Raw genomic sequence first — 24,979 nt, forward strand, 5'->3', positions numbered from 1 at the left:
GTGAGCATCAGCAAAGATGAGCGCCACCAGGTGTGACCCTCACCTAGCAGGTGTGACCCTCACCTAGCATGAGCAGCTCTTGGTGTGGCCCTGTCTGCCCCCTGCTCCCATCAGCACCTTTCTAGGGTGTCCCCCTAACCAGGGATGGCAGGATGCATGCTGGAGAGCAGTCACCGTGTCATACAGGCCAGAGTCCCCATATGTGCCCCACACTGCACCTGGCACACCACGGGCACAGAGAGCTCAGAGTTGAGTAGTCTCCAACGCTTGGTTCTTTTTTTTTTTTTTTTTTTTTTTTTTTTGACAGGCAGTGTGGACAGTGAGAGAGAGAGATAGAGAGAAAGGTCTTCCTTTGCCATTGGTTCACCTTCCAATGGTCGCCGCAGCCAGCGCACTGCGGCCGGCACACCGTGCTGATCCGATGGCAGGAGCCAGGTGCTTCTCCTGGTCTCCCATGTGGGTGCAAGGCCCAAGCACTTGGGCCATCCTCCACTGCACTCCTGGGCCACAGCAGAGAGCTGGCCTGGAAGAGGGGCAACCAGGACAGAATCTGGCGCCCCTACCGGGACTAGAACCCGGTGTGCCGGCACCTCAGGCGGAGGATTAGCCTAGTGAGCAGCGGCGCCGGCCCCAACACTTGGTTCTGAGTGATACTGCTGTGTTTGGCAGAAGCCTTCCCTCGTGGTCTTCCAGGATGGCCATTCTGTCCTCCCACTTAGACCCAGCATAGACCTAGGGTGGGTAGATGGTGTCCAAAGGAGGCAGGGAGACAGGGAGCTGGTGCAGGGGAGACCTTGGACCTGCCAGTCCCTGAAAGCCGAGAGCCTTTGGGCCTTGAAGTCATGGCCTCCTTCCAGCAGGGGGCAGTGTAGGATGCCCAGGATGGGGAAAGCTGGGAGCTCTGAGTTCGAGGTTCTGCTCTACCTTACTTCCTTCAGAACCTGCTCCTCCTGTGAATAATGAGGGTGAATGCCCGGCTGCTTCTCTCCAGTGTCAATGCTGCAGCAGCTGCTGCTGTGGCTGCCGCTGGCGCTGTTAGTAGTGCTTACAGAGCACTCCGCCGGGCAGCGCCTGTGCCTGGCCTCGTGTTGGGCATCCTCACATTGACCCTCTCAGGTGGGCACTGTTGATGCTGCCATGCTGCAGCTCAGCGAGCCAGGGGTGGTTGAGGCTTGTGAAGACAAAGGTAATCACTCCCCGGGAGTGACATCAGGGCACAGGAGACCCTCATGCTGGGGGTGCAATCTAAGCTGAGCAGCCCTGGCCTCTGCATCTGTGTACACTGTAAAGGGCAGACGACAGCGCTTTTATTGCTTTAATTAAAACCGGGGCGAGGAGCTTGCGATCCATATGAAAATGCAATTGTGCTCTGCCTGCTGTGGCGCGGAGCAGGTAACAGCAGCGACTACCACTCCGATTGCAAGCCATCAAGGAGAAAAGGCCTTCTGTGAGCATTTCCTATTAAAGCCACAAACCTCACAGTTTAAAAATAATTATGGTTGTGTTATCGGAACACGATTCATGAATTCGGAATACATATGAGAGGGACCCTAAAGGAAGCGGTTTCAAGACCATAGATTTTGCTTGAATCTGATGAAATGTAATATCATTTCACAGCTGACGGATAAAATGCAAGGAGGGAGGAGAAAACCCCCACCCCACATGTACGGAGAGGATCGAGTGTATGTCAGACCGAACTAATGAGCTCTTCCCCGTCGGCGCTCGGCACGTGCTCAGAAAAAACGCACAGCCTCTCTGGCGTCACTCAGAGACAACCTCAGAGAAGGGGCGTGCACTTACTTCTCACCCATCTTAATGTTGCATCCCCGTCCTGAAAATATTCTGATGCTCTGGATTCCGCCCCGTGAGAGGCTTCCATATGGGAGGACCCAGGCCCAGAGGCTTAGGAATGGGATCGGGGGAGGCCCTTGGTGAGCATTTGCGATGCCTCCTCCATAATAAAGATATTTTTCATACAATGAGGTGAATGTTTACAGCATATAGTTCTGCTTCCTTCCAACTATTATGAGAAAAATTGAATCCCAGGAAATGTTCACTCTCTCTAAATGGGCTGCACACAATGGCAATGGTAAAGGAAGTATACGGGGCTGGGGGAAGGGCACAGCCATGGGTTGGAAACATGGAATTTCAAGATTTTCTTCAAAACAGCATCCTCCCTCTGCCCCCAACAGTCCCCCTGACACTTTGCATCCCCTGGAGGGCCCAAGTCTTTGGCTCTGGTTTGAGAAATCCTGATTTTACCCATGTGTTCTTGCTATGCCTGAACTCAGCTTGAGATCACAAACTAGAAGTGAGGCCAGATTTGGGGCCAGAATGGCACTGGGCCCTTAGCTTCTGGGTCTGGCCCCTCTTCAGCTTCTCTCACGGTGTGCCCTTGGATGGTCACTTCCCTCTCTCCACCCTAGTGTTTGCATTTGGGGACTGAATGGGTATCTCCAGGAACCTAGCAAGCTATTGTCTCGTGGCCAAGGGATTGGCTGTCCCCCCTCACCTGGCTAAATCACATCAGTGCCGACAAGGCCAGTGGCTCTCAGCGTGTCTGCACACTGGGGACAGCAGGAGAAGACGCAGGTGTGTGGGTTACCAGGTAAGGACACAGGCAGACAGACGCACCTGTGCTCCAGTTCTGGTCTTGACCCTTCATGGCTGGGGCAGGTGGACTGGTTAACAAACCTCCTAGGCCTCAGTTCTATTTTTCCACATTTCTCAAAGACACACAGGAAGAAATTAACAAGACATGTTTATACCCCAAGTGCCTACTTCAGTGCTTGGTACATGGCATATGTAGTTAGCATGAGATGCTATTAAAGAGAAAAAAATGGGCTGGCATTGTGGCACAGTGGGTTAAGCCCCAGCCTGCAATGCCAGCCATCCAGTATCACAGTAACTGAGTCCCAGCTGCTTTGCTTCTGGTCCAGCTCTCTGCTAATGGCCTGGGAAAACAGTGGAAGATGGCCCACATGCTTGGGCCCCTGCACACATGTAGGAAACCTGAATGGAGTTCCAGGTTCCTGGCTTTGGCCTGGCTGGGCCTCAGCTGTTGCAGGCATCTGGGGAGTGAACCAGTGGGTGGAAGACCTCTCTCTCTCTCTCTCTCTCCTCCCCCCTTCCTCTCCCTCACCCTCTCCCTCTCCCTCTCTCCCTCCCTCCCTCCCTCTCTCTGCCCTTCAAATAAATAAATAAGTCTTTATAAAGGAAAGAGGAAAACCATGTTTTCACTAATTTATTATAGGATGCCTAAAGTCACCTACCAAGGACAAGTCAGGTGTGGCATCAGGAACACGAGCGGAGGGGAGCCAGGCTGCTGTTTGATCCAATGAAAAATCAAATTCTGTTAAGGTTGTAATTTTAAAAAGGTGCTATTGGAAGCATCTTGCTTTTAGAATGTGTCAAACAAAGTCTGCATAAAAATCACGAAGGCAGCAAAAGGAGCCTCCTGGGGGTTCCTGGCTCACTGAAGGTGCTCCCCTCCCCACCCCATGGCCTCTGCAATTTGCCCTCCGGTTCTTGTTAGCATTAAAAGGTGCAGGTGGCCCGTTTCCCCATCTCTCAGGCTGGGGCCTGGCGGGATACAGGATGCCTGAGGGACACAGGTGAGCATCTGGGTGCAAGTCCCAGGCCCTGCACACCTTGGTCTGCCTTGTTCTCCCTCTGTGACCTGACCCGGTTACCTAACCTCTCTTGGCCTCACTTTCCATCTCTCTGAAATGGCGTTCACACAGCTTGCGTATCCTCTATCTGAAGTGCTTGGGACTAGAGGGGTTTCAGATGGCAGTGTTTCAGATCTGGGAATCTCTTCACAGTTGGGCGTCTGGAATGCTCCAAATCGGACACTTTGTGTCAGATTTCAGGTGTTTGGATTAGGGATGCTTGCTAAGAAGCTTAGGATCCAGCAAAGTGACCAGCCCTGCCTGCGCTGGCTGTGACGGGAGCTGGACACGGTTGTTTTGTTGGAGCCTCCAGTTGGGGCAAGAGGAGCAGCACAGTGACATTGCTGGGAGAATGTTGGCCGCACTTTTTTTTTTTTTTTGCCATTTTGGAGTGAGATGAGGTGTGGCTTGCATTTCAGCCAACAGAAATCCTGCCTGGTGACAGGCCCAGTAACCTGCGCGTGGTCAGGCCTGCACCTTGTGTGGGATGGTGCTGGATAAAGCCCCGGGGTGCTGAGCTCTGTGTCGGGAAGGCACTGGGAATTTGGGGTGCCAGGCTGGGGCAACAGGGGAAGGGCTGTGCGAATGAATGGCTTGGGGGTAGAGGGAGGTGGGGAGGGCTTGGAGAGGAAGATGGGGAAGGCAGACTTTCCTCCTGTGAGGCGTTTGCTTTGTCCTGGGTGGGCTCTTCCTCTCGAAAATCCCCACACGAGAAACACAATGAAGTCCTCCGTGATCACACAGGGCCTTCACGTCACCTGTCTGACTTCTGCCTGCAAGAGCAGGTGCGTGTGGTGCGTGGTTGTGTGTGTGTGACGCACGCATGTCTGTTGCGCGGTTGTCCTGTCTCTCTTGCTGCTGGCCCACACGGTCCCTCATGGAGAGGGTGGTGGGGACGCGTTTTAACATTTCTGACCTGCTCCCCACAGTATGCAGAGCAATAAGCATGACGTCAAAGGCCAGGGTGGGAAGGATCCCCAGCCGTCGCTGTGGAACTCGGCTCAGCCACTGCAGGAAAGCACTCCACAGTGTCCAGAGCTGGACGTGGGTCTCTGTGACCCCACAGTTCTACTCCACAAAGGCCGTGGCGTGCTCCCCGAGAGACACGGGCGTGAGTGTGCATAGCCACGCTCTTCAGAAAAGCCCGAATCTGAAACCGTGCAAATACCCATCAGCAGTAGGCCGGGCGAGTGATGGCGAAATATTCTCAGACCACAGAGCACCACGTAGCGAGGAGAACGAATAAGGTACAGCGCCGTGTGATAGCGTGGAGGACTCTCACACGTTGTGTGGAGTGGAAAAAGCCAGGCAACAGAACACATCATTCGGCACGAGGCCACTTCTGTGAAGCAGGTGAACAGGCAGAACTAATCAACAGCAGTGGAGCCGTGAATGGTGGTTACCCTGGGAGCAGGTGGGCAGGACTAAAAACAGGCTCTGGGCAGCTTTGGAGATGTGGCAAGCTTTGTCTCTTCCTCGGAGTGCTGTTTGCCCAAGTCCACTTTGTGCAGATCTATTGAGCTGTTCACAACGATCCCTGCCCTTGGCAGTGGGTGTTTTATGCTTTAATAAAGAACGAAAGAAATGATCAAGGTATTGGGTTTGTACAAGTGTCTACATTCTTGGGGCTGAGGCAGGATGGGGAGGGAACCTGGCCAGGTGTGGTGATTTGTATCTTGTATCGATCAGGCTACTAGTGTAGTGCGTTGCCACTGGGCCTGGACAGTGTGGGTAACTTCCTGGGAGAGGGAGGGTTCTTCCAGCCTCCTACTGGATGGTGAGCTGGGAACTGCTTGGGCAGGGGCTTGCCCCAGGGAAGCAGGTGACATGGGCTTCCCTGGATCCGCTCAGCTCTACAGGTGCTGGTGTTGAGTCCCTCTTGGCTGGGGACAGAGTTTCAGGAAGTGTTCAAAGCACAGACGTCCCAAAGTGTGTGCGGATGCCCTTGTGATGCGATGCTGGGATTCTGGAAAATCTTGTTAGTGGAGGATTTGAGAGTCTACGGCAGTTGTACGCAGACACACCCATGCACAGATGCAAGCACACGGGCACGCTGCGCTCACACGTGCACACTCTTACACGGACCAGTCCACACATGGAGCACTGCTGTGTGATTCCGGACCAGTTACTTAACCTGTCTGTCCCTCTTTTCCCCGGTGGATACAGAAAACAGCTCCTGGCTCTTGGGAGTGTTGTGAGCAGTGCTCACGCCTGTGCGCATGCGTGTGTACACACACACACACAGGAAATCTTGATTTGCATTTCATGAGTACCTCTCTCTGTCCTGGACCGTGGGTCTCGGGGGCCCAGCACATGATGGAAGCTGACAGCTGGTGACGGAGGGAATGAGAGGAGGTCTCCCACAAACCCACAGGCACACCTGCTGGTGTTCAGATGCCTTCACAAGCACTTTTGTCCGTGCATTGTGCTGGTCGGCAGACGCATTCTCTCGTGCGTGTAGACACAGACAGGGCTACACACACATGAACTGACACGTCCAGGCTGACTCGAGGGTGGGTTGAGTTGCAGATTTGGGCCCCTCTTCTAGAAGCTGGAACACGGAGCTCTGGGGGGGGGGGGCTCCAGGTAACTCTTGTTATTCCCTGACCTTGGGCTAGTCTCTCTCCTCCCAGAGGTCAAGGACTCCCTGCTGGCAACAGAATGGGAACTCAAACCCAGTCTGTCAGGGGCAGGGTCTATGCCTTTAATGGATCGGGCTGTGCTGCGCACAGTGGTCCATGGGCCAGCAGCAGCGGCAGTACCGGGAGCTTGGTGAACACAGCCCCAGACCCAAGGCAGAATCGTCAGGTTGGCAGCTCCCTGGGTAACTTGTGTGCCCAGTACAGATTCAGAAGCACTGCCTTCCTTTGAGAAATGAGGGAGCCTGTGCTCAGGGGCTCCTACCCATGGTGCAGCTGGGTACGGGTAAGGTCCACCCGAGGAGCAATGGGAGAGGAGGGAGAGGAGGTGGGCGGGAGCTACCCAGGAAGACAGAATCAGCACAGAGACACAGCTTCACACCCAGGAGGCCCAGTTCCTCCTGTCTACAAAACACAGGAGTCACGCAGTCAGGAAGAGCACCGATTCCCGGGCTCAACTGCTTTGAAAAACAACACACATTGGCCATCTGGTGGTTCCTACAGCTCAGGCCCTGGCTGGGTTAGCTGGGGCCTCAAGGTCAAGGCCGCTCTCCAAGTGGCCACAGGGCTGTGGTCTCATCTGATGGCTCAGCTGAGGGAGGGCACACCTCCAGGCGCCCTCTGGTGGTGGTTGGCAGAACCCAGTTCCCCTGGGCCAGGCGTTCAAGCTGGTGTCCTGGCTCTCTCCCGTCCCAGTGTGTCACCCTGGGCAGCTTACCCATCTCAGTGCCTCTGTTTCTTTCTCTGTGACACAGATATAATAATAGCCCTGGCTTTGTAGGCTGTCGTGAAAACTAAGAAGTTTATAGGTGACATAAACAGGGATTCATGTATATGAGGCCAGGGTGATATACATGCTGGCTGCTGTTATTACGACTTAGACAAAGCTGTAGACAAGCAAGACTGACCTGAGAGTGAGGGCCGAGTTACCTTTTCACTCGTGACTCTCCTGGACCCAGCAGGAACCTGGCTCAGGGTGGGTGCTCAGTGAGCCTCAAAGATGAGCTGGGGGTTGCAGCCCCCTATTGGGACATTTGGGGCAGGAGCAGGAGGTCCAGGCTGCAGGAGTGGGGCTTTGCTGCATCCTTCTCAAAGCAGCTTGGTGCCACCACATGGGAAGGCAGGAGTCCTATTGATGAGCAGGTGTCACCAAGGAGGACAGTGGCCTGAGCAGAGGGGCCTGCCCACTGGGGCCCTGGTGACACCAGAGCGGCTGGGAGTCAGCTCTAAGACAGGGAGCTTGGGAGGGGCGAACAGGGCAGTGTCCCTGGAGCTGCGTGGACTGGACAGAGCACATCCCTGCTCAGCCTGGGGACGTGCTGTCAGGAAACCACGAGGGCCATTCTTGGAGAACATCAGGGTCTTCGTCTGCAGGCAGCTGGCTTGGCACTTTTTTAAGTGATGCTGCTTCTGTAGATTTTAAAAGGTAGAAATGGAAAAGAAAAAAAAGCCACAAATAGATATAATTTTTCCAGAAGCTATTTTAGCACAGAAGCAGCTGGAGAGCCTACTCATCATTTTAAAATGTTTTAAAAGCACCACTGCCTGTGTCTGCCATGTACTTGCGAACCAGCAGCCCAGGCATGAAAGGTGAGAAGTGGCTAGGAAAACGAAGGCATTCTGTATGGGGGACCCCCACCACCACTACTGCAAGACCCTGCATTGGGAATGCCCTGAAGGTCTCAGGGGAACTGGGAGAATCAGAGTGACAGGTGTCGAAGGAATGTCACACCCGAGACAGTTAAATGAGCAGGGAAGACTTCATTGAGACTGTTACAGTAGGGGTCAAGGCTGTTGCGTGCAGTAGGGGAGAGAGGCTCAGCTCCAAGTACCGCAGGAGAGCTGAGGACTGACAGCCCGTGGGCTGACTGAGGGAGCCAGTGGAGACTAAGAGCAAGTTGGTGAGTCGTCCAAGGTGGGAGGATCTCTGCTGAACTGGGCTCAGGCCGAGGGTGGCGAGCCAGGGACCCGAGATGAGTAGAGAAGGCTCAGAGGTGCCCAACCAAGTTTGATCAAGGAGAGGGGCATTGTCACATGCCGTAGTGAGCAAAGAGGAGAATGCCTGCAGGTGATGTGTGTTTGACGGTCGTTGATTTGTTCACACAGCAGATGTTCTCGAGTTTCTGGCAGGTGCTGGGTGGGCAGTGCTGTAGGCCCCGAGGGCTCTGCATGGGACAAGACAGACATGGTCCCTGCCCTCCTGGAGCCTACGCCCTGGAACATATAGGGGACCAACAGCAGTCCTGGGAAGCAATCACGTAGTGTGGCAAGTGTCACAGAGAAAGAAGCAGGGTGCTGTGACCAAGGCTGGAAGGGGACCCTGCTTACGGGTGGCCGAGGGGGTTGGCACTGGAGGTGAGACCTGAAAGACAAAAGGAGCCAGCCACACAGAGACTCGGGCTTGCGCCAAGTGGTCAGGTCGCAAGGCACCTGGTCTGCTAGATGCCATCAGGGCTGGTCCGTGGTGGTGAGGGGGTGTCAGAGGTGACAAGGCTGGAGGATGGCAGGGCCAGATCTCGTGCAGAGTTGTACTGTGAATCCAGGGTGAGAGGGGATGACGACGAGTGGGCGTATCGTGATCAGACCTGTGGGTAAAACCATGCCCCAATCACTATGGAGAGGGGGGCAGAGCAGGCACTGGGAGAGCATGGAATAGGTGACTGCACCTGCTGTGGGGAGGTGATGGCCCCGTAGACCGGGTGGTCACCCTGCCGATGGCTCCTGGTCCACATACGCTGGCAGGTCAGGCCAGCAGGGCCTCATAGCAGGTTGGGGAGGGGGCTGAGGGAGAGGGAGCAACTGGGCATCACTTCCAGCTTCCTGCTTGAGCCACCAGGTGGACCCTCGCCTGGTGGGCCCAGGAGGACCCTGGGCTCAGTGGGGCATATTAACTCTCCTAACTCAGGACAGGGGTCCACAGACCACGGGCCATGGGCCAAATCTTGCCCTCCACTTATTTTTATGAACAAAATTATTATCAAAACATAGATATGCTCATTGGATTTAAATCTTGTCTGTGGCTACTTCAGCAGAGTTGAGTGGTTGTGACAGACTGCGAATGACCCACAACACCAGAAATGTTTGTCATTTTGACCTCTGTAGAAAAAGTTGACTGAGCATGTTTCTAGAGAAAGCATCAAAGAGGCGGTTGGCTAGGTGGTTACAAAATTGTGTTGTTAAGAAAATCTTCGGGGGCCAGCATTATGGCACAGCGGATTAAGCTTAGTCTGTGACACTGGCATCCCATAAGTACATTGCTTCAAGTCCCAGATGCTCCACTTCCAGTCTAGCTTCCTGCTAATGGGCCTGGGAAAATGACAGAAGATGTTCAAGTCCTTAGGCCCCTGCCACCCACTTGGGAGACCCGGGTGACGCTCCTGGCCCAGCCCTGGCTGTTGCAGCCATTTGGGAGGTGAACCAGCATCGGAAGAGCTCTCTTTCTCTGTCTCTCCTTCCCTCTCTGTCTCTGCAAATCTGCCTTATAAACAAACCAATAAGCAAACCCATCTCTGCCACTGTTGGCAAAGTGAGCTTCCCTACCTGTGGAATGTGGAGATGTCTGGTGCAGGCTACCTCTTCCTATTTGAACGCTGCCACCCCCCACGTTGTCCCCAGCCTCGCCTCTTAAGTTCTGCTGGGGCTGCTTCTTCCAAAAACAGAAACCCCAAAACCCAACCTCGGGCTTAATCTTTCCAGGACCTTCTCACCCCTCCCCCCCTCACCCCAAAGGTGAATCACCCAGAAAGCCGCCCGGGACTTGGAGTGAGTCAGATCGGTTCCTGAGCAGGGACACACGCGGATTATCGTGTTTGTTCCCCAGATATGGCTCTTGTAAACTGAACTCCCATCTAATACGACTGCTGTCATTGTCGCATGATGATGCCACCGTCTTCTCAGATCCAGGCTCAGGATCAGGAGCAGCCACGAAGCAACCGTGGCCAGCAGCGTGGCAGACCACCCGTGGGAGGTGTCTCCTCCACGGTGATTGCCACAGCTCAGCTTAAAAAGATATTGCACTCCCCTCCCCCACCGCCTCTGGAATCCACACTGAATTGTAACAGGATGGCTTTCCCGCTCCCATCTGGTTTATAGATGGCCTGGGCTTTTACTTATTTATTTATTTAAGCAGCGTCTTAGCCCGGGAAAGTGGCAGGCCCGGCAGAAGGCATAATTGTGCTGATTTTCAGAAGTGCTGCCGTACTCCAGATCTGATGCACTGCGAGACATGAATCAGAAAGATTCTATTAACCGTCTCCAGGACGGCCGACACAAGGGTATTATCCGAGATGATTAATTTGACTCGGTCATTATGGGCACAGACGAGCCTGACAAAATTGCATTCCGTTCCCTGCAGAATTCATAAAGCCCCTGTGCACATGACAAGAAGTTACAGAGCAGGGAGCCGGGGTTTGGATTAGATACCATCCTGCTTGTCTTGAAAATGGACGGGAAACACTGCATTGTGTTCCAGTCCTGGAGCTGAGCTGTTCTTACCCAGCACGGGCTTCACTTATTAAAATGGTTATGATGATATGGTGGCCATATCATGTATCGTGCAAAGCAGGACATGCTTTAGAGTGAGAGGGAGCTCTGTAGCCCATCACCCACCCAGGACCAGAGGCACTGAGCAGCACTGCCCTGGTCTAAGCGGTTGGGAGAGGCATGCAGGGTGGTGGAGCAAGCTTTGGTTCCACATGCTACCCATGTGGCTCTGGAGCAGTCATTTGGCCTTTTGAGCCTCAGTGTGCTCATCTGTAAAATGGAAGCAGTAGTTAAAACGTGTTGTGTTCAGCACCTGAGGTCTGTCTTCCTCGGACGTGTGAGTGGAAGGAGTTCACGTTGACATTCAGCGGACGCATCTCTTTCCTTGTATAATCCTCCCAGCTGTTAGTGGGGGCCTCTTAGCTGTGCGAGCCAGGAGAGGCGGTGTGGACACCTCGCTGGTCCTGCCTCAGCAAGCAAGTGGCAGTGCTGGATTCCCCGAGACACTCCAGCTCTGACACTAGGACACTCTGTGCAGCTCCCACAACTGTGCTCACCCATTCCATCTTCCCAGAATCTTCTAGCTCGGTTGGGAGGAATTCACTTGTCCCTCGGTCTCTGCAGGGGCTTGGTCTCACAAACACCCAGCTCCCCCATGGATTCCAAGCTCCAGTCCTTTGTAAAAAAAAAAAAAAAAAAAACACTGGCATTGTATTTGCTTATAAGCTATGCACCCCCTCCTGCGTGCTTTGAGCCACCTCTAGATTACCCGCAGCACCTAGTGCAGGGCAATCGCTATGCAAATTGTTGTGCTGTATTGCTCACGGAATGGTGACAAGCAGAAAGTCTGTGCAGGTTTGCACGGGTGCAGTTTTCCCCAGAACACTTTCAGTGGGCTGATACAGCAGACTCAGAGCTAATTATGCTTGAAACGCGTGGAGGCCCTCGGAAGGCCGGAATCCTGAATGAGCCGAGGACGTGGGCATGGTGACTCCAGCTGGTTCAGCAGCCGGGCATCCACCTGGCACGAGCAATAGGGGCTCCTGTTCCGGCCTGCCCTGCCCTGTCCTGCATGGCTCTGCTGAATCTCTCTTCCTCGTCCTGGGACGACATCGCCACGCGAGCCTGTGGCCGGCCAGCCATCTGAGCCTTTTCAGCCGCAGTCGCATGATCACACCAGGATCTTTCCTCCCCTCACTCCTGGCCTTGGGGACCTGTGGTCTGTCAGTCATAGGTCTGTACTGGCTGCTGCTGGAGGCTTCGGGATCAGAACCTCTCGCCTGCCTTGTGCTGTGGCTGTGGCCTGCAGAGCCCGGCTGTGAGCGTGAGGCCCCGAGCTGGAAGCTCACATCTTGTGACCTGCAGCTGGTACCTCTTGCTGCTGATGTCCCCTTGTCCCAGAAGAGGCTACTGCTGTGGGCGGGGCCCCTTAGATGGCTTCAGCTGACCACATGTCCCCTTACCTTCCAGACCACATGCTCACTCCCTCTCTCCTCGCTCTGCCATTGCCGGCCGCTCCAGCCACCGTCCCGTCTGCCAGACTCTTGCGTGGCACGTGAATCCCAGCTGACCTCCTCCTGGGGTCACATGTTGGGCTCTCCTGAGAACCCTTTCACGCCAGGCTCCCCAGGGAGTGGGGTGCCACCTCCGCTCTATGCTGTGCTCTGAGTCTCAACAGCTGTTAGGGGACAGCTCCCAGCAGCTTCTGCCTGCTCCGTGAATCTTTGCTTTTCTGGGACGGAGCACCAGGGGCGGGGACAGCGGAGCTGGCCATCAGAATGTCAGCCTGAGAACCTGGTAGTAAGCACTCCCTGGGGGTGCCGTCCTACAGGGAAGGGAGTGCTTCCCCGAGATGTGATGGCAATGAACGTGTAAATACGGCTCAGCATACGCACCAGAAATGGACAGAAATAGAAGAGATCCATGACATCACGATCATGGTGGAAACTTTTAACCTGCCCCCCTCAGAAACCAGTGGATCAAGTAGAGAAAGAAAAGTAATAGTTATTTCAAAGATTTAAACGACAAAATCAACCCGCAGGAAATGATTGACATTCATCAAGATGCACCACATACTGGGTTACAAAGGAGCTCTCTGACTTTTTAAAAAGTCAGTCTGCGTTTTGTTCCTTTGGGGTAGTCTTTCTTGTTGTTGGTGATTATTTTGTTAGATTTTCCAGAATCCAGCTCCTCCTTCTACTTCTGAACTAAAATTTGTTTTCTGTTTTATGACTCGTCCTCCTGCTGACCGTTAGTTTATTTTGTTTTTCTGATTGTAGCTCCTTGAATTGACTGTTGAGCTATCCTGTCTTTCTTGCCGTCTAACAAACCTCACAAACTGTTCGCCTCCCATGGGTTTTGTCTGGTAGCGATCTCATGATTTCGATTTCATTGCCTCATTAACGCAAAAGTTCTCTAGAAAATTGCTGTTAAAGTGTGCCCCCCCCCCCTTTTTTTTTGCCTATTCCCTCCTTCTGCCTTGTCTGCTTTTGGATAATAGCTAGATTGGTGCATTCTGGTCTGAGAATGCAGCCGGTGTCATCTCCACCCTTCAAAAAGCTTATGTCATCTTTGTAGCTGGTGTGGATGTGCCCCGGGTGTTGGAGATGAATGCGTGTTCTTTAAATATCAGAATCCCTGCTCATTTTCATTTGATGGATCTGTCAGTTTTTTGAAGAGATGTGTTAAAGTGTCTCTCTTTGTTTATGGTTTTGTACTTCTAACAGCTTTTTTTTTATATTTTATTTTCTGGTAGTTTATCAATCTACATAAAAGTTTATTCTCATTTCTTCTGAGTGGATTGTGTCATTTATCAAGTTAAGTATTCCTCTTGGTCTCTTTAATGTCTTTTCCCCACGAATTGTATTTAATTTGTTATTAATTCTGCCACTTTGATTTTTATTTGTCTGATATATCTGTTTATTTTTAACCTTCCATGTTAGTTTATTTTGGACATGTCTATTATAAACAGCATATACTGGATTCCTTTATCTTAATCAAAACAAAACATTAAATTTTAGCTTTTAATAAGACAAATGAAATTATTTGTATTTGTGATTACTAACATTTAGTCTCAATACTGTCATTTTATGAAGGTTTTTGTTTATTAATATATTCTGTAGTTCATTCTTGTTTTCATGTTTTTGTTATATCTGTCAAGTTCTATTTTTTGCCTCTCTAATAATATGGAATTTCACTTTCCCTTAAAATTGTAGCAAATAGTTAATGATCAAATTCACTAAAGCCTTATGGTATAAAATCAATGTAGAAAAATCAGTTGTGTTTCTATAAAACAATAGACAGTCCCAGAAAAGAAACTAAGGAAACAATTCTATACACAATATACAATAGCCTCCCAAAGAATAAAATGTGTAGGAATAAATTTAACCAAGGAAGTGAAGACTTGTGAAATGAAAGCTACAAAACACTGCTGAAAAAAAAATTGTTAAAGACCTAAATAATAAATGGAAAGACACCTTGTGTTTATGGAGTGGAAGATTTAATAGTGTTCATAGGACAGTGCTACCAAAGAAATGCACAGATTCGGTGCCGTCCCTATCAGATTTCCCCTGGCTTTTCGCAGAAACGGAAAATCTGATCCTCATATTAATATGGAATTCCAAGGGGCCCTGAATCGGCATCAACAATCTCGAAAAAGAAAAACAAGTCAGAGGGCTCGCGTTTCCCAGTTTCTACAAAGCTGCAGTGGTCAAAGCAATGTGGTACTGGCATCGGCGCCGACGTACAGAGCCATGGGATAGAATTAGGAGTCCAGAAATAACCTCATCCGTCTATAGCCCACTGATTGTCTGCATGAGTGCCAGGACCACTCAATGGGGAAAGAACAGTCACTTTGCCAAATGGTGCTGGGACAACTCTTTATCCACGTGCGGAACAATGGACTTGGACCCCACCACATGCCAGATACAAAGGTTCTTTCTAAATGGATTCATCATCTAAATATCAAGGCTAAAACTGTAAAATCACTAGAAGAAAAGTAGGAGTAGCTCTTCAGGACCTTGGGTTTGGCAATGGGTTCTTCAATATGACATCAAAAGGGAAAAAGCATGAATTGGACTTCATCAAAATTAAAAACTTTTGTGCGTGAAAGGACGTTATTAAGAAAATGAAAAGACAGCCCACAGAATGGGAGGAAAGATTCACAAAATATTCATATCTCATAAGGGTCTAATACCTAGAATATATAAAGAACTCTTAAAACACAACAACAAAAAGACAAGCAACCCAATATTTATAATGAGCAAAAGGCCTGAATGGATCTTCCTTGAAAGAAGTTATGCAAATGGCCAAGAAGCACAGGAAAAGAAGTTCAACATCATTGGAGGTTAGAGATGGGGGATGGGTGTTTGGCACTGTAGGTGGGACACCACTTGAGACACCCATATCCCATGTGAGAGTGCCTGAGGTCCGGTCCCATCTCTGCTTCCAATCCCAGCTTCCTGCGGCTGTGCACCCTGGGAAGCTCAAGTACTTGGGTCTGTGCTACCCAAAAGAGAGACCTGGACTGGGGTCCTGGCTCCTGGCCCAGCCCTGTGCATTGCAGACATTTGGGGAGTGAACCAGTAGATAGATTTCTCTGTCTGTCTTATCTGTCTCTGTTTCTCTGCCTTTCAAACAAATAAATATTTAAAAAGAAAGAAAATGCAGACCAAAACTTCCGTAAGATTCCACTTCACAACCATGAAGATTGCTATGATTTAAAAAATGGAAAACAAGGGGCCGGCGTTGTGGCATAGCCAGTAAAGCCATGGCCTACCCTGCTGGCATCCCATATGGGCACCAGTTCGAGGCCCGGCTGCTGCACTTCTGATCCACCTCCCTGTTGATGTGCCTGAAAAGGCAGTAGGAGATGGCCCAAGTCCTTGGGCTCCTGCACCCACTTGGTAGACCCAGAAGAAGCTCCTGGCTCCTGGCTTTGGTCTGGCCCAGCCATATGGGAAGTAAACCAGCAGTTGGAAGATATCTCTTCCCCCGACCCCTCACTCTGCCTTTCAAAGAAGTGAAATAAATCTTTTAAAAAATGCAAACTAAGTGTTGGTGATGAGGATGTGGAGAAACTGGGACTCTTGTACGTTGTTGGTGGGGACATGAAATGTGCAGCTGTGGAGAAAGGCGACTTGATAATTCCTCAAAAATTCCTCAAAACGTTGAACACAGAGTGATCACATGGCCCAGCACTGCCCTGCTAGTTATATACCCCAAGGAATTGAAAACAGGGACTCTACAAATTAGGCATACACGCATGTTCCTAACAGCATCATTCATGATAGCCAAAGGATGGACACAACCCAAGTGTCCACCGGTGGATGAGAAAACACCTGGTGGTGTGTACCCACTGAGGAATATGGTGTAACCACCAAAAGGAAGTACAGAGTGAGCATTCCTAAATGGAAATCTGAAACACCCCAAAATCCAGAACTTTCTGAGCACCGAAATGACGTCAAATGGTGCTTCATGTGTTTAACATTAAGTACTGACGCGTGGGAATGAGTACAAGACAATGGTTGCTTTCCAGTGGTAAAGTCAGGAATGAGGGTGGCATCCAACAAGCAGATGACCCCACGGTTGTGTCACCTTGACACCTGTGCTTTCTTATGGTTGAATGTACACAAACTTGGTTCTACATATAAAATTACAAAACCGTTGTAGAAAATCACCCTTAGGCTCTGGGTATATGATGCATGAAGGGTCTTCAAAAAGTTGTGGAAAGCATATTATGAAAAATGAAGCATGGATTTCAGTTTTTTGCATCAAAATAAAATTGCTTTTAATTGCATTGTCCATGAAGTTTCTGAAGTCCTTTCCATATGAAACATAAGTGAATTTTGTGGTTTCAGTTGAGTCCCATCCCCAAATTATCTTACTATGGCTATGCAAATCTTCCAGAAATCTCCACCCCTACTTTTTTTTAAAATCCCGAACACTTCTGGTCCCACACATTTCCTGTGAAGGATGCGCCTCCTGTTTTTATGTGCACTGTGCAGCTTGGACACGTTCTGCTAAGTGATGCTGAGTGAACACTGTGTGCCCTGAGGATGAGCCTGGAAAGCATTATGCTAAGTGAAAGAAACCAGATGCAAAAGGCCCTGTGACTCCATTTATGTGAAAATATCCGGAATAGGTACATTCGCAGAGGCTGAGAATAGATGGGTGGTTGCTAGGGGTGAGGGGACAGTGGGAACAGGGAGGAATGGCCAATGGACTTGGGCTTTCCTTGGGGGTGGTGAGAATGTTTTGGAACTAGGTGGGGGCACAACATTGCGATGCATTAAATGCCCCAGAATGGATCTCCTCTACTAAGGAAAACATGGTTCCTGGCTGAGATCCTCTAGATTTTTTGTGTGCGATTAGTGTTAACTTCATAACCTGAAACATCCTCTGTAGGAACCCTTCTTCAACGGCTCATTCAGCGCCACGGTACGTCCAGCAACTCTTTTGCACTGATATGAATTGCAGTGGTTTCTAGCTCAGTCCTCTTCTTAGAAACCCTCCTTAGGTTCACTCTTGATCTCTAAATTAAAACTCTGAATATTTTCCCAGAAAGGATTATTTAAAGGAATTCTTTGGTTACTTCCTGTGGTTGAAGCTTTTCTTGGTTTATCATTGTATTTTGTGGTGAGAAGTCAGTGTATTCTGATATCTGATAGAACATCAGCTCAATGGGATGTTCTTCAAATTCCTTCTTCCCCATCTTCTCCTCTCCACTTCCTCAAGGGGCCTCCCCTGTGCCTCCAGAATTCAGTGTTTAAGATCTGCCTCCCAAGAATTCCAGAAGAGCGAATACCCCTTCCCTGACCCATGGGTAAGCCCGAGTCTTTTGCATCAGCCCCCCGTTCTTCCCTTCCCAGACCTGGTGCATGCAAGCCTAGCAGACAGCCCGTGCACCCCCACATAGCACTTGGCTCAGAGGAGCACGGAGGGAGGCATGGAGGGTATAGCAGCCTCAGCACAGAGGAGCTCTCACTCCCTTCCTTGTGGCGAATCCCCATCTGCCAGCCCTACTCTTCGCCTCAAGCCTCATACCCCTGGGAGGACGTGGACCAGTTGAAGGAAGGGAAGAATGTGAATGGATTCCTACAACATGTGTCTTACCCTGGAGCGGAGCCAGGAAGAGACCATCTTCTGGAATTCCTAGGAGCAATGCATCTTCCCAACTCGCCAATCCATTTCTTCCCTTGCCCCTGTTTCTTTGCCATTCAGCGAGTCATTCATTTGTTCACTGATTCACGTAGCAAACACTTTGGTGCACCCTCCACGTGCCAGGCACTCACTGTTCTAGGACTGGAGCTGCAGCAGTGAACCAAACAAAGATCTGGCCTCGTGGAGCTGGCACCTTGGTGGGGTGTGATAGATCATGTAGAGCAGATGCGATAACAGGATGGCTGCAGTGTAAACATAGAACAAACAATGAGTACAGAGAATGCATGTACCGTCAGAAGGCGGTGAGTGGTTTTGCTTTTAAGGGAGAGCATGACCTCCTTGAGAAGGGAGTGTTTGAGTAGAGACCTGAGGAGGCAAAGAAGGGAACTGTGTGGATATTTGCAAGAAGAATGTTTTAGGCCGGCACTGTGGCTCAATAGGCTAATCCTCCACCTGCGGCACCAGCACACTGGGTTCTAGTCCCAGTTGGGGCACTGGATTCTGTCCCGGTTGCCCCTCTTCCAGGCCAGCTCTCTGCTGTGGCCCTGGAGGGCAGTGGAGGATGGCCCAAGTGCTTGGGCCCTGCACCCGCATGGGAGACCAGGAGAAGCACCTGGCTCCTGGCTTTGGATCAGCACGGTGCGCTGGCTGCAGCGCACTGGCTGCGGCAGCCATTGGAGGGTGAACCAACGGCAAAGGAAGACCTTTCTCTCTGTCTCTCTCTCTCTCACTGTCCACTCAGCCTGTCCAAAAAAAAAAAAAAAAGAGAGAGAAGAAGAAGAATGTTTTAAAGAGAGGGAACAGCCAGTGCAAAGCCACTAAGGCAGAAGGATGCCTGGTGTGGCGGCAGTGGTTGTTAGGAGCATGGTAGGAGATGCTATCAGAGAGGGAAAAGAGGCAGAGGTGGGCCTGGGACAAGACCAGGTGGTGTGGTGCGAGAGGCCTCTGGAAGGACCCTGTTCTTGCCGTGAGTGAGGAGATCTCTGGAGTGTTGTGAGCAGGATAGTTCAGGCCCCTGAGTGAGAGTAGACCATGGCAAGGGTGGAGGCAGAGCAGTCAGGTAGGAGCCTACTGCCGTCATCCAGGGCTGGGCGATGAGGACGGAGAGGACAGTGGCTTGAACCGTAGTGGTGGTGGTCCTCTCCTGGATCCCAGGTCATGTCCTGACAGATTTGAAGTAAGGTGTGAGAGGAAGAGGAGTCAGGAACAACCCTTTGGATTTTGGCCTGAGCAGCTGAAAGGTGGAGTTGCCATTCGCTGGGTGGGGAAGACTGTGGGATGGACAGGTCTCTACTGGACACGGTGCTGTGCGCGATGCCAACTAAAACCCAGACAGAGGTGCCAGTCAACCACAGTGGATTATACGAGGCTGCAGGGGAAGCTGGGGCTGGAGATGAGAACTGGAGGGTCAACAGCGTTTGGATGGTATTTAAAGCCGTAACTCCAGACAGGAACCCCAAGAGAAGAAGTCTTAAGATCTGGGCTCAAGGCTACACCATTAGGAGGAGAAATGGAGATGTCAGAGGACCAGGAGCAAAGTGAAGTTTGTTCCCAGGGAGGGAGACAGGTCAATTACCCCATATTCCACTGAGGAGGTCAAGTCAGAGGGTCGCATGAGGACTGAGAATTGGTCACTGGGTTTACTAACTTGGAGGTCAGTGGTGAGCTTCCCAGGCAGTTTTGGTGGGGGAGGGGAGTTTAAAATGTGATTGGGGTGAGCTTGAGAAAAATGGATGGAAAGGAAGAGGCCAGTCTGCAGATTTTTTGTAAGGTTTTACCGATATTTTAACACAAAGGGCTTCCCCAATGTGACACCCCTTTCTCTACTTTTTAGAATTTTTTCCCAGAAAACTTTTATTTAAGTTATACAAACTTCATGCATTTCATAAATACAACTTTAGGAACATCCTGATTCTTCCTACCCTGACCTTCCTCCCACCCACACTCCCACCCTTCTTCCTCCTCCCTCTCCTATTCCCATTCTTATTTTTTACTAAGATCTATTTTCAGTTAACTTTAAACACATATGCTTAACGCTTTGTTAAGGAAAGAGTTCAATAAATAGTATTAAAAAAAAAAAACCTGTTCCTCAATAGTCCAGACAAGGACTGTTCAAAAACATTGCATCTCTAAGTGTCAATTCCACTGCTACAGTTACCTTTTAGGTGCTCTATTAGTTACCACAGATCAGGGAGAACATATGGTATTTCCTTTTGGGGACAGGCTTATTTCACTAAGTATGATGTTTTCCAGTTGCTTTCATTTTGTTGCAATTGACAAGATTTCATTTTTTTCACTGCTGTGTAGTATTCCATGGTGTACAAAACCCGTAATTTCTTTATCTGGTCTTCAGTTGGTGGGCATCTGGGTTGCTTCCACATCTTGGCTATTGTGAACTGAACTGCATCTCTATTTTCATGAGAGCAGATGAGACACCACTGAGTGGCAGGCTCCAGCTCTGGGGAAGTCTGAAATGGGAATCTTCAAGAGGCATCTGGGCTAGCCTGGGAGCATGCTGGGCTCCATTCACAAGTCCTGGGGCTGAGGCTCACTTGCTCTGTGACCCTGCACTCCATAGTTCCACTGTCCTCATCTTGTGAAGGGAGATGAGAGCCACTTCTTCACAGAACGTGTAACAGGTGTGATGGGAACATACGTGGACTGCCAGGCTCAGGGGCTGTTGGTTTGTGTCCGGGTGCCGGACAGGTTGGATTCGATCGCACCCCAAAGAGGCACACTCGTGTCTGAGGGCTTAGTTATTTTAATCTGCTAATTGCTTCTTTGCGTGAATTGTCATAATTGTGTTATCCCAATATTTTCATACAACATATGCTTCATTCTGAAAAGGCTTCTGCTCAATTGGGCTGATTCCAATGGGTTGAGGTTTTGGTTTTTGGCTGAAAGGAAAGGACTTGGGCGTCACTTGGCCTTCACTGGGGACCTGCTATGTGCCAGTACCTGTTCTGGGTGCTGGGAGGGAGGTGGCAGTGAATAGACATGAAAAACAGGAGGCTAACAGACAGTGTGTTGGGAGGGACATATAGGAAAATGCACCGCTGAGGTTTGCATCCAGAGCCTCGGGCTCTTCCCCTGTCCTGTGCTCAGTTACCACCTTGCAATTGAGACTTCCTTTGGGCTAGGCGCTGGTGACAAGCCAGGCTGAACCCCTGCTCTCATAGAGCCTGGGGGAGGGGACAGAAGCTGAAGGTAAGTAGAGTCAGAAACAACTCCAGGTGGTGATGAATCTATGGGGACACACACAAATGCTGCAGGGGGGAATGCAGGCGGGGCTCATGCCGTGGGGTGAGCAGGGAGGTTTGGGAAGGCTTCCTGGAAGAAGTGACTTCATGAGAAGGCTGCTGGTGGGACTGTGCTTTCTGGGGTGACACCATAGTCGATTCCCACGTGAAGGCGATTGGCCCCCAGGCGTCTAAGTGGTCAGGCTGGAGATGGACATCAGCCGTGCTGTGAGTCAGGAGCATCCATGCGTGAGGATGCTGGGCCTGTGAGCTGCTGCTGACCCACTTTGTAGGGAGATTCTTTAACATTTCTGAACCCAGGCAAGGCCAACAAGGAGAGCATAACCCACTCCCCGCACCCACCTACCTCCACCAGAGGGCTGACTGGGTGCTGGCCATGGTCCTGAGCGCCTTGCCTGCTCTTCACAGCAATGCAGCAGATGCACACCACCTCCACCCTCTGTCTCCCAGCTGATGAAACAGCCCAGACAGGGAAAGTCGTGCTCCCAGTCACCCACAGGCAGTGAGGGGCAGAGCCAGGATGTCTGCGTCTTACCCGCTCCACCCCACTGCCGTCTGTGAGAACAGGGATGGTGGTACCCACTTCTAGAGGGTCCCGGAGGTTGAGTGAGATGCGTGTGTACAGCACCTGCCCTAGCGCTGACTTCTATTCAGTAAATTGTTTGGAGCTTGTACTGTGTGCCTGATTTTGCATCTGGTTCTGACCTATGCTTTGGACACACAAGAAGCAGAACTCACATCAAACATCAGAAGACAGTTAACTACAAGTTAATGAACACCTCCAAGAAGCTTTTTTTGTTACATTAAAAAAGATTAGTGGTTTATCATGTTTTGTTTTTGTTTAAGATTTATTTATTTATTTGAAAGGCAGAGTTACACAGAAAGAAGGAGAGGCAGAGAGAGAGAGAGAGAGAGAGAGAGAGAGAGAGAGAGAGAGAGAATCTTCCATCTGCTGCTTCACTCCCTCAAATGACTGCAACAGCCAGGGCTGGACCAAGCTGAAGCCAAAAGCCAGGAGCTTCATCTGGGTCTCCCATGTGCATGCAGGGACCCAAGCATTCGGGTCATCTGCTGCTTTGCCAGGTACATAGCAAGGAGCTAGATTGGAAGTGGAGCAGCCAGGACTCAAACTGGCACCTATATGGTATGCTGGCATTGCAGGTGGCAGTTTAACCTGCTATGCCATAGCACCAGCCCGTGGTTTATCATATTAATTGGATTAAAAGAGAAAAGTTGACACGATGATTGAGTCACCTCCTGGGATGTCCACATACAATATCAGAACACCTAACTGGAGTTCTTGGCTCCTCTACTTCTGGTCCAGCTTCCTGGGAAGCAGCAGGTGATGGCTCAAGAACTTGAGTCCCTGCCACCCAACTGGAAGACCCAGATGGAGTTCCTGGCTCCTGGCTTTGGGCTGGCCCAGCCCTGGCTGCTGTGGACATTTGGGGAGTGAACCAGCAGATGGAAGATCTCTTTCTCGTTCTCTCTTTCAAATAGAAATGAAAGTAAATCAGTCAATTTTTTTAAGAATGAGAAAAGTTATTTGAGCCTTCTAATCGATACAGGGAAAAGAAATTTGATAAGATTTAAAATCCATGCACAATTTTTAAACAGCTATTCACTTTGACAAACAGGGAGTTCTCTTCTAAAGAAGACCTGAAAGAACCCACAGTGAACATTGTGCTTTCTGGTAAAGTGTGGAGACATTTAAAATAAGGCAAAAGGCAGGGTGTGCTCTCACTATTTCTACCCAGCATTGTCCTGGAGGTTCCTGGTCAGCTCCACGAGGTAGAAACAAATCAACAGATAGGGACTGGAAAGAGAGGGGCCCAAGGAGCTTTGTCCTGCGGCAATGTTTGCAGCATTCACCAAGAGAGAAGGACCCAGAGGGACCCCATGGGACTGAGCGTTAGAAACCCACAAGAGAAAAGCACCTGGCTGCCCCGTCAGGACCACCAGACACGGAGTCAGACACCTCTACTCCAGTCCCAACTCTTCCACTGTCCTCGGATGGGCCACTTTCCTCCTCGGACCTGAGTCTCCATCTGCAAAACGGGTGGATGTGGAGGGATGGGTCCCGGGTGGGCAGTGGTGGTGAGGAGTAGTGGGGAAGCAGAGAGGAACAGGTGACAGAAGCCAGCCCCCGCTCTGCAGGGAGAAGGCTTTTGTGGGCAGACCCTCTCGTGGGCCAGAGCGTCTGTTTGGGGCTGGGCCAGCTAGACCCTGTGCCTTGCAGAGAGGTCGTCCCTTCTCTCCTTGGCAAGGGGATGTTGTGATTGATACTGCGGGTGCTGCTGCTGCTGTTGCTGCTGTGTTCTGACCCCAACACGCCCCTTTCACATTCTAGACCTATAACAGCCAGAGCGAGAGCAACGAAGACTATGAGATCCCCCCAATAACACCTCCCAACCTCCCTGAGCCACCCCTCCTGCACCTGGGGGACCACGAAGCCAGCTACCACTCACTGTGCCACGGCCTCGCTCCCAACGGTCTGCTCCCTGCCTACTCCTACCAGGCCATGGACCTCCCAGCCATCATGGTGTCCAACATGCTGGCCCAGGACAGCCACCTGCTCTCCAGCCAGCTGCCCACGGTGAGTGTCTGCCACCTGCCCTGGTGCCCGCCAGGTATGGCAGGAAAGGGGAATGATGAGGGAAGAAGAACTGGTTGCTTGCATGGGAGTCTGCAGAAAGTGGGAGGTGGGTGGGGAGATTTAATGACATCACACTGCTCATTCCAGGAGCTCTGTTTAAAGTGTATTGGGGCCGGCGCTGTGGCTCAATAGGCTAATCCTTCGCCTTGCAGTGCCAGCACACCAGGTTCTAGTCCAGGTCAGGGTGCCAGATTCTGTCCCAGTTGCCCCTCTTCCAGGCCAGCTCTCTGCTATGGCCTGGGAAGGCAGTGGAGGATGGCCCAAGTCCTTGGGCCCTGCACTCGCATGGGAGACCAGGGGAAGCACCTGGCTCCTGGTTTCGGATCAGCGTGATGCGCCGGCCGCAGCGGCCATTGGAGGGTGAACCAACGGCAAAAGAAAGACCTTTCTCTCTATCTCTCTCTCTCACTATCCACTCTGCCTGTCAAAAATAAATAAATAAAATAAAGTGTATTGGAAGGGACAGGCGCTTGGCATGGGGTTAGGTCACCCCTTGGGGCACCTGCATCCCATATCAGAGTGCCTGATTCGGGCCCTGGCCACTCTGATTTTTATCTAGCTTCCTGGTTAAGCCTACCCTGGGAGGCAGCAGATGATGACTCAAGTGTTTTGGTCCCTGGTACCCATGTGGGAGCCCCAGATTGAGTTCTGGGCTCCTGGCTTTGACCTGTGCGAACCCTGGTTCTTGCAGGCATTTGGAGAGTGGGACAGCAGATAGGAGATCTCTCTCTCTCTCTCTCTCTCTTTCTCTGTCTCCTGCCTTTCAAATAAAATAAAAATTAATAAATGAAAATCGAAAACATCTGGGTACAGGTTGAATAGCCATTATCCAAAATGCTTGGGATTAGGAGTGTTTCAGATCTGGAGGGTTTTGGATTTGGGATGTTTGCAGACTTTACTGGTTGAGCATCTGTAATCTGAAAATCCAAGTGCTCCAGGATCCAGAACATGTTGAATGTCGCATTGGCACCCAAATCGTTTTGGCTTTTGCAGCATTTTGGATTTTGGATTTTTCAGATTAGAGATGCCCAACCTATCATGTGCTTTGTATTTGTTAACAGTGTAAGTTCATTTGAATTTTGGCTTTTAGTGTATTTGTAGGATTGTGTA

General features: G+C 50.7%; 1 protein-coding gene across 2 annotated transcripts in view; it reads left to right on the top strand.

The window, feature by feature from the left end:
• Window positions 1-24,979, top strand: part of TOX2 (TOX high mobility group box family member 2) — a 132,600-nt gene that overhangs the window by 61,492 nt on the left and 46,129 nt on the right. For both annotated transcript variants that reach the window (XM_062202363.1, XM_062202364.1), the window contains exon 3: window positions 23,564-23,809. In XM_062202363.1, coding sequence (XP_062058347.1) covers window positions 23,564-23,809 — 246 coding nt within the window. The remainder of the gene's footprint in view (window positions 1-23,563; window positions 23,810-24,979) is intronic.

This window comes from Lepus europaeus, chromosome 10 (genome assembly GCF_033115175.1).
Source record: "Lepus europaeus isolate LE1 chromosome 10, mLepTim1.pri, whole genome shotgun sequence".
NCBI classification, from domain to species: Eukaryota; Metazoa; Chordata; class Mammalia; order Lagomorpha; family Leporidae; genus Lepus; species Lepus europaeus.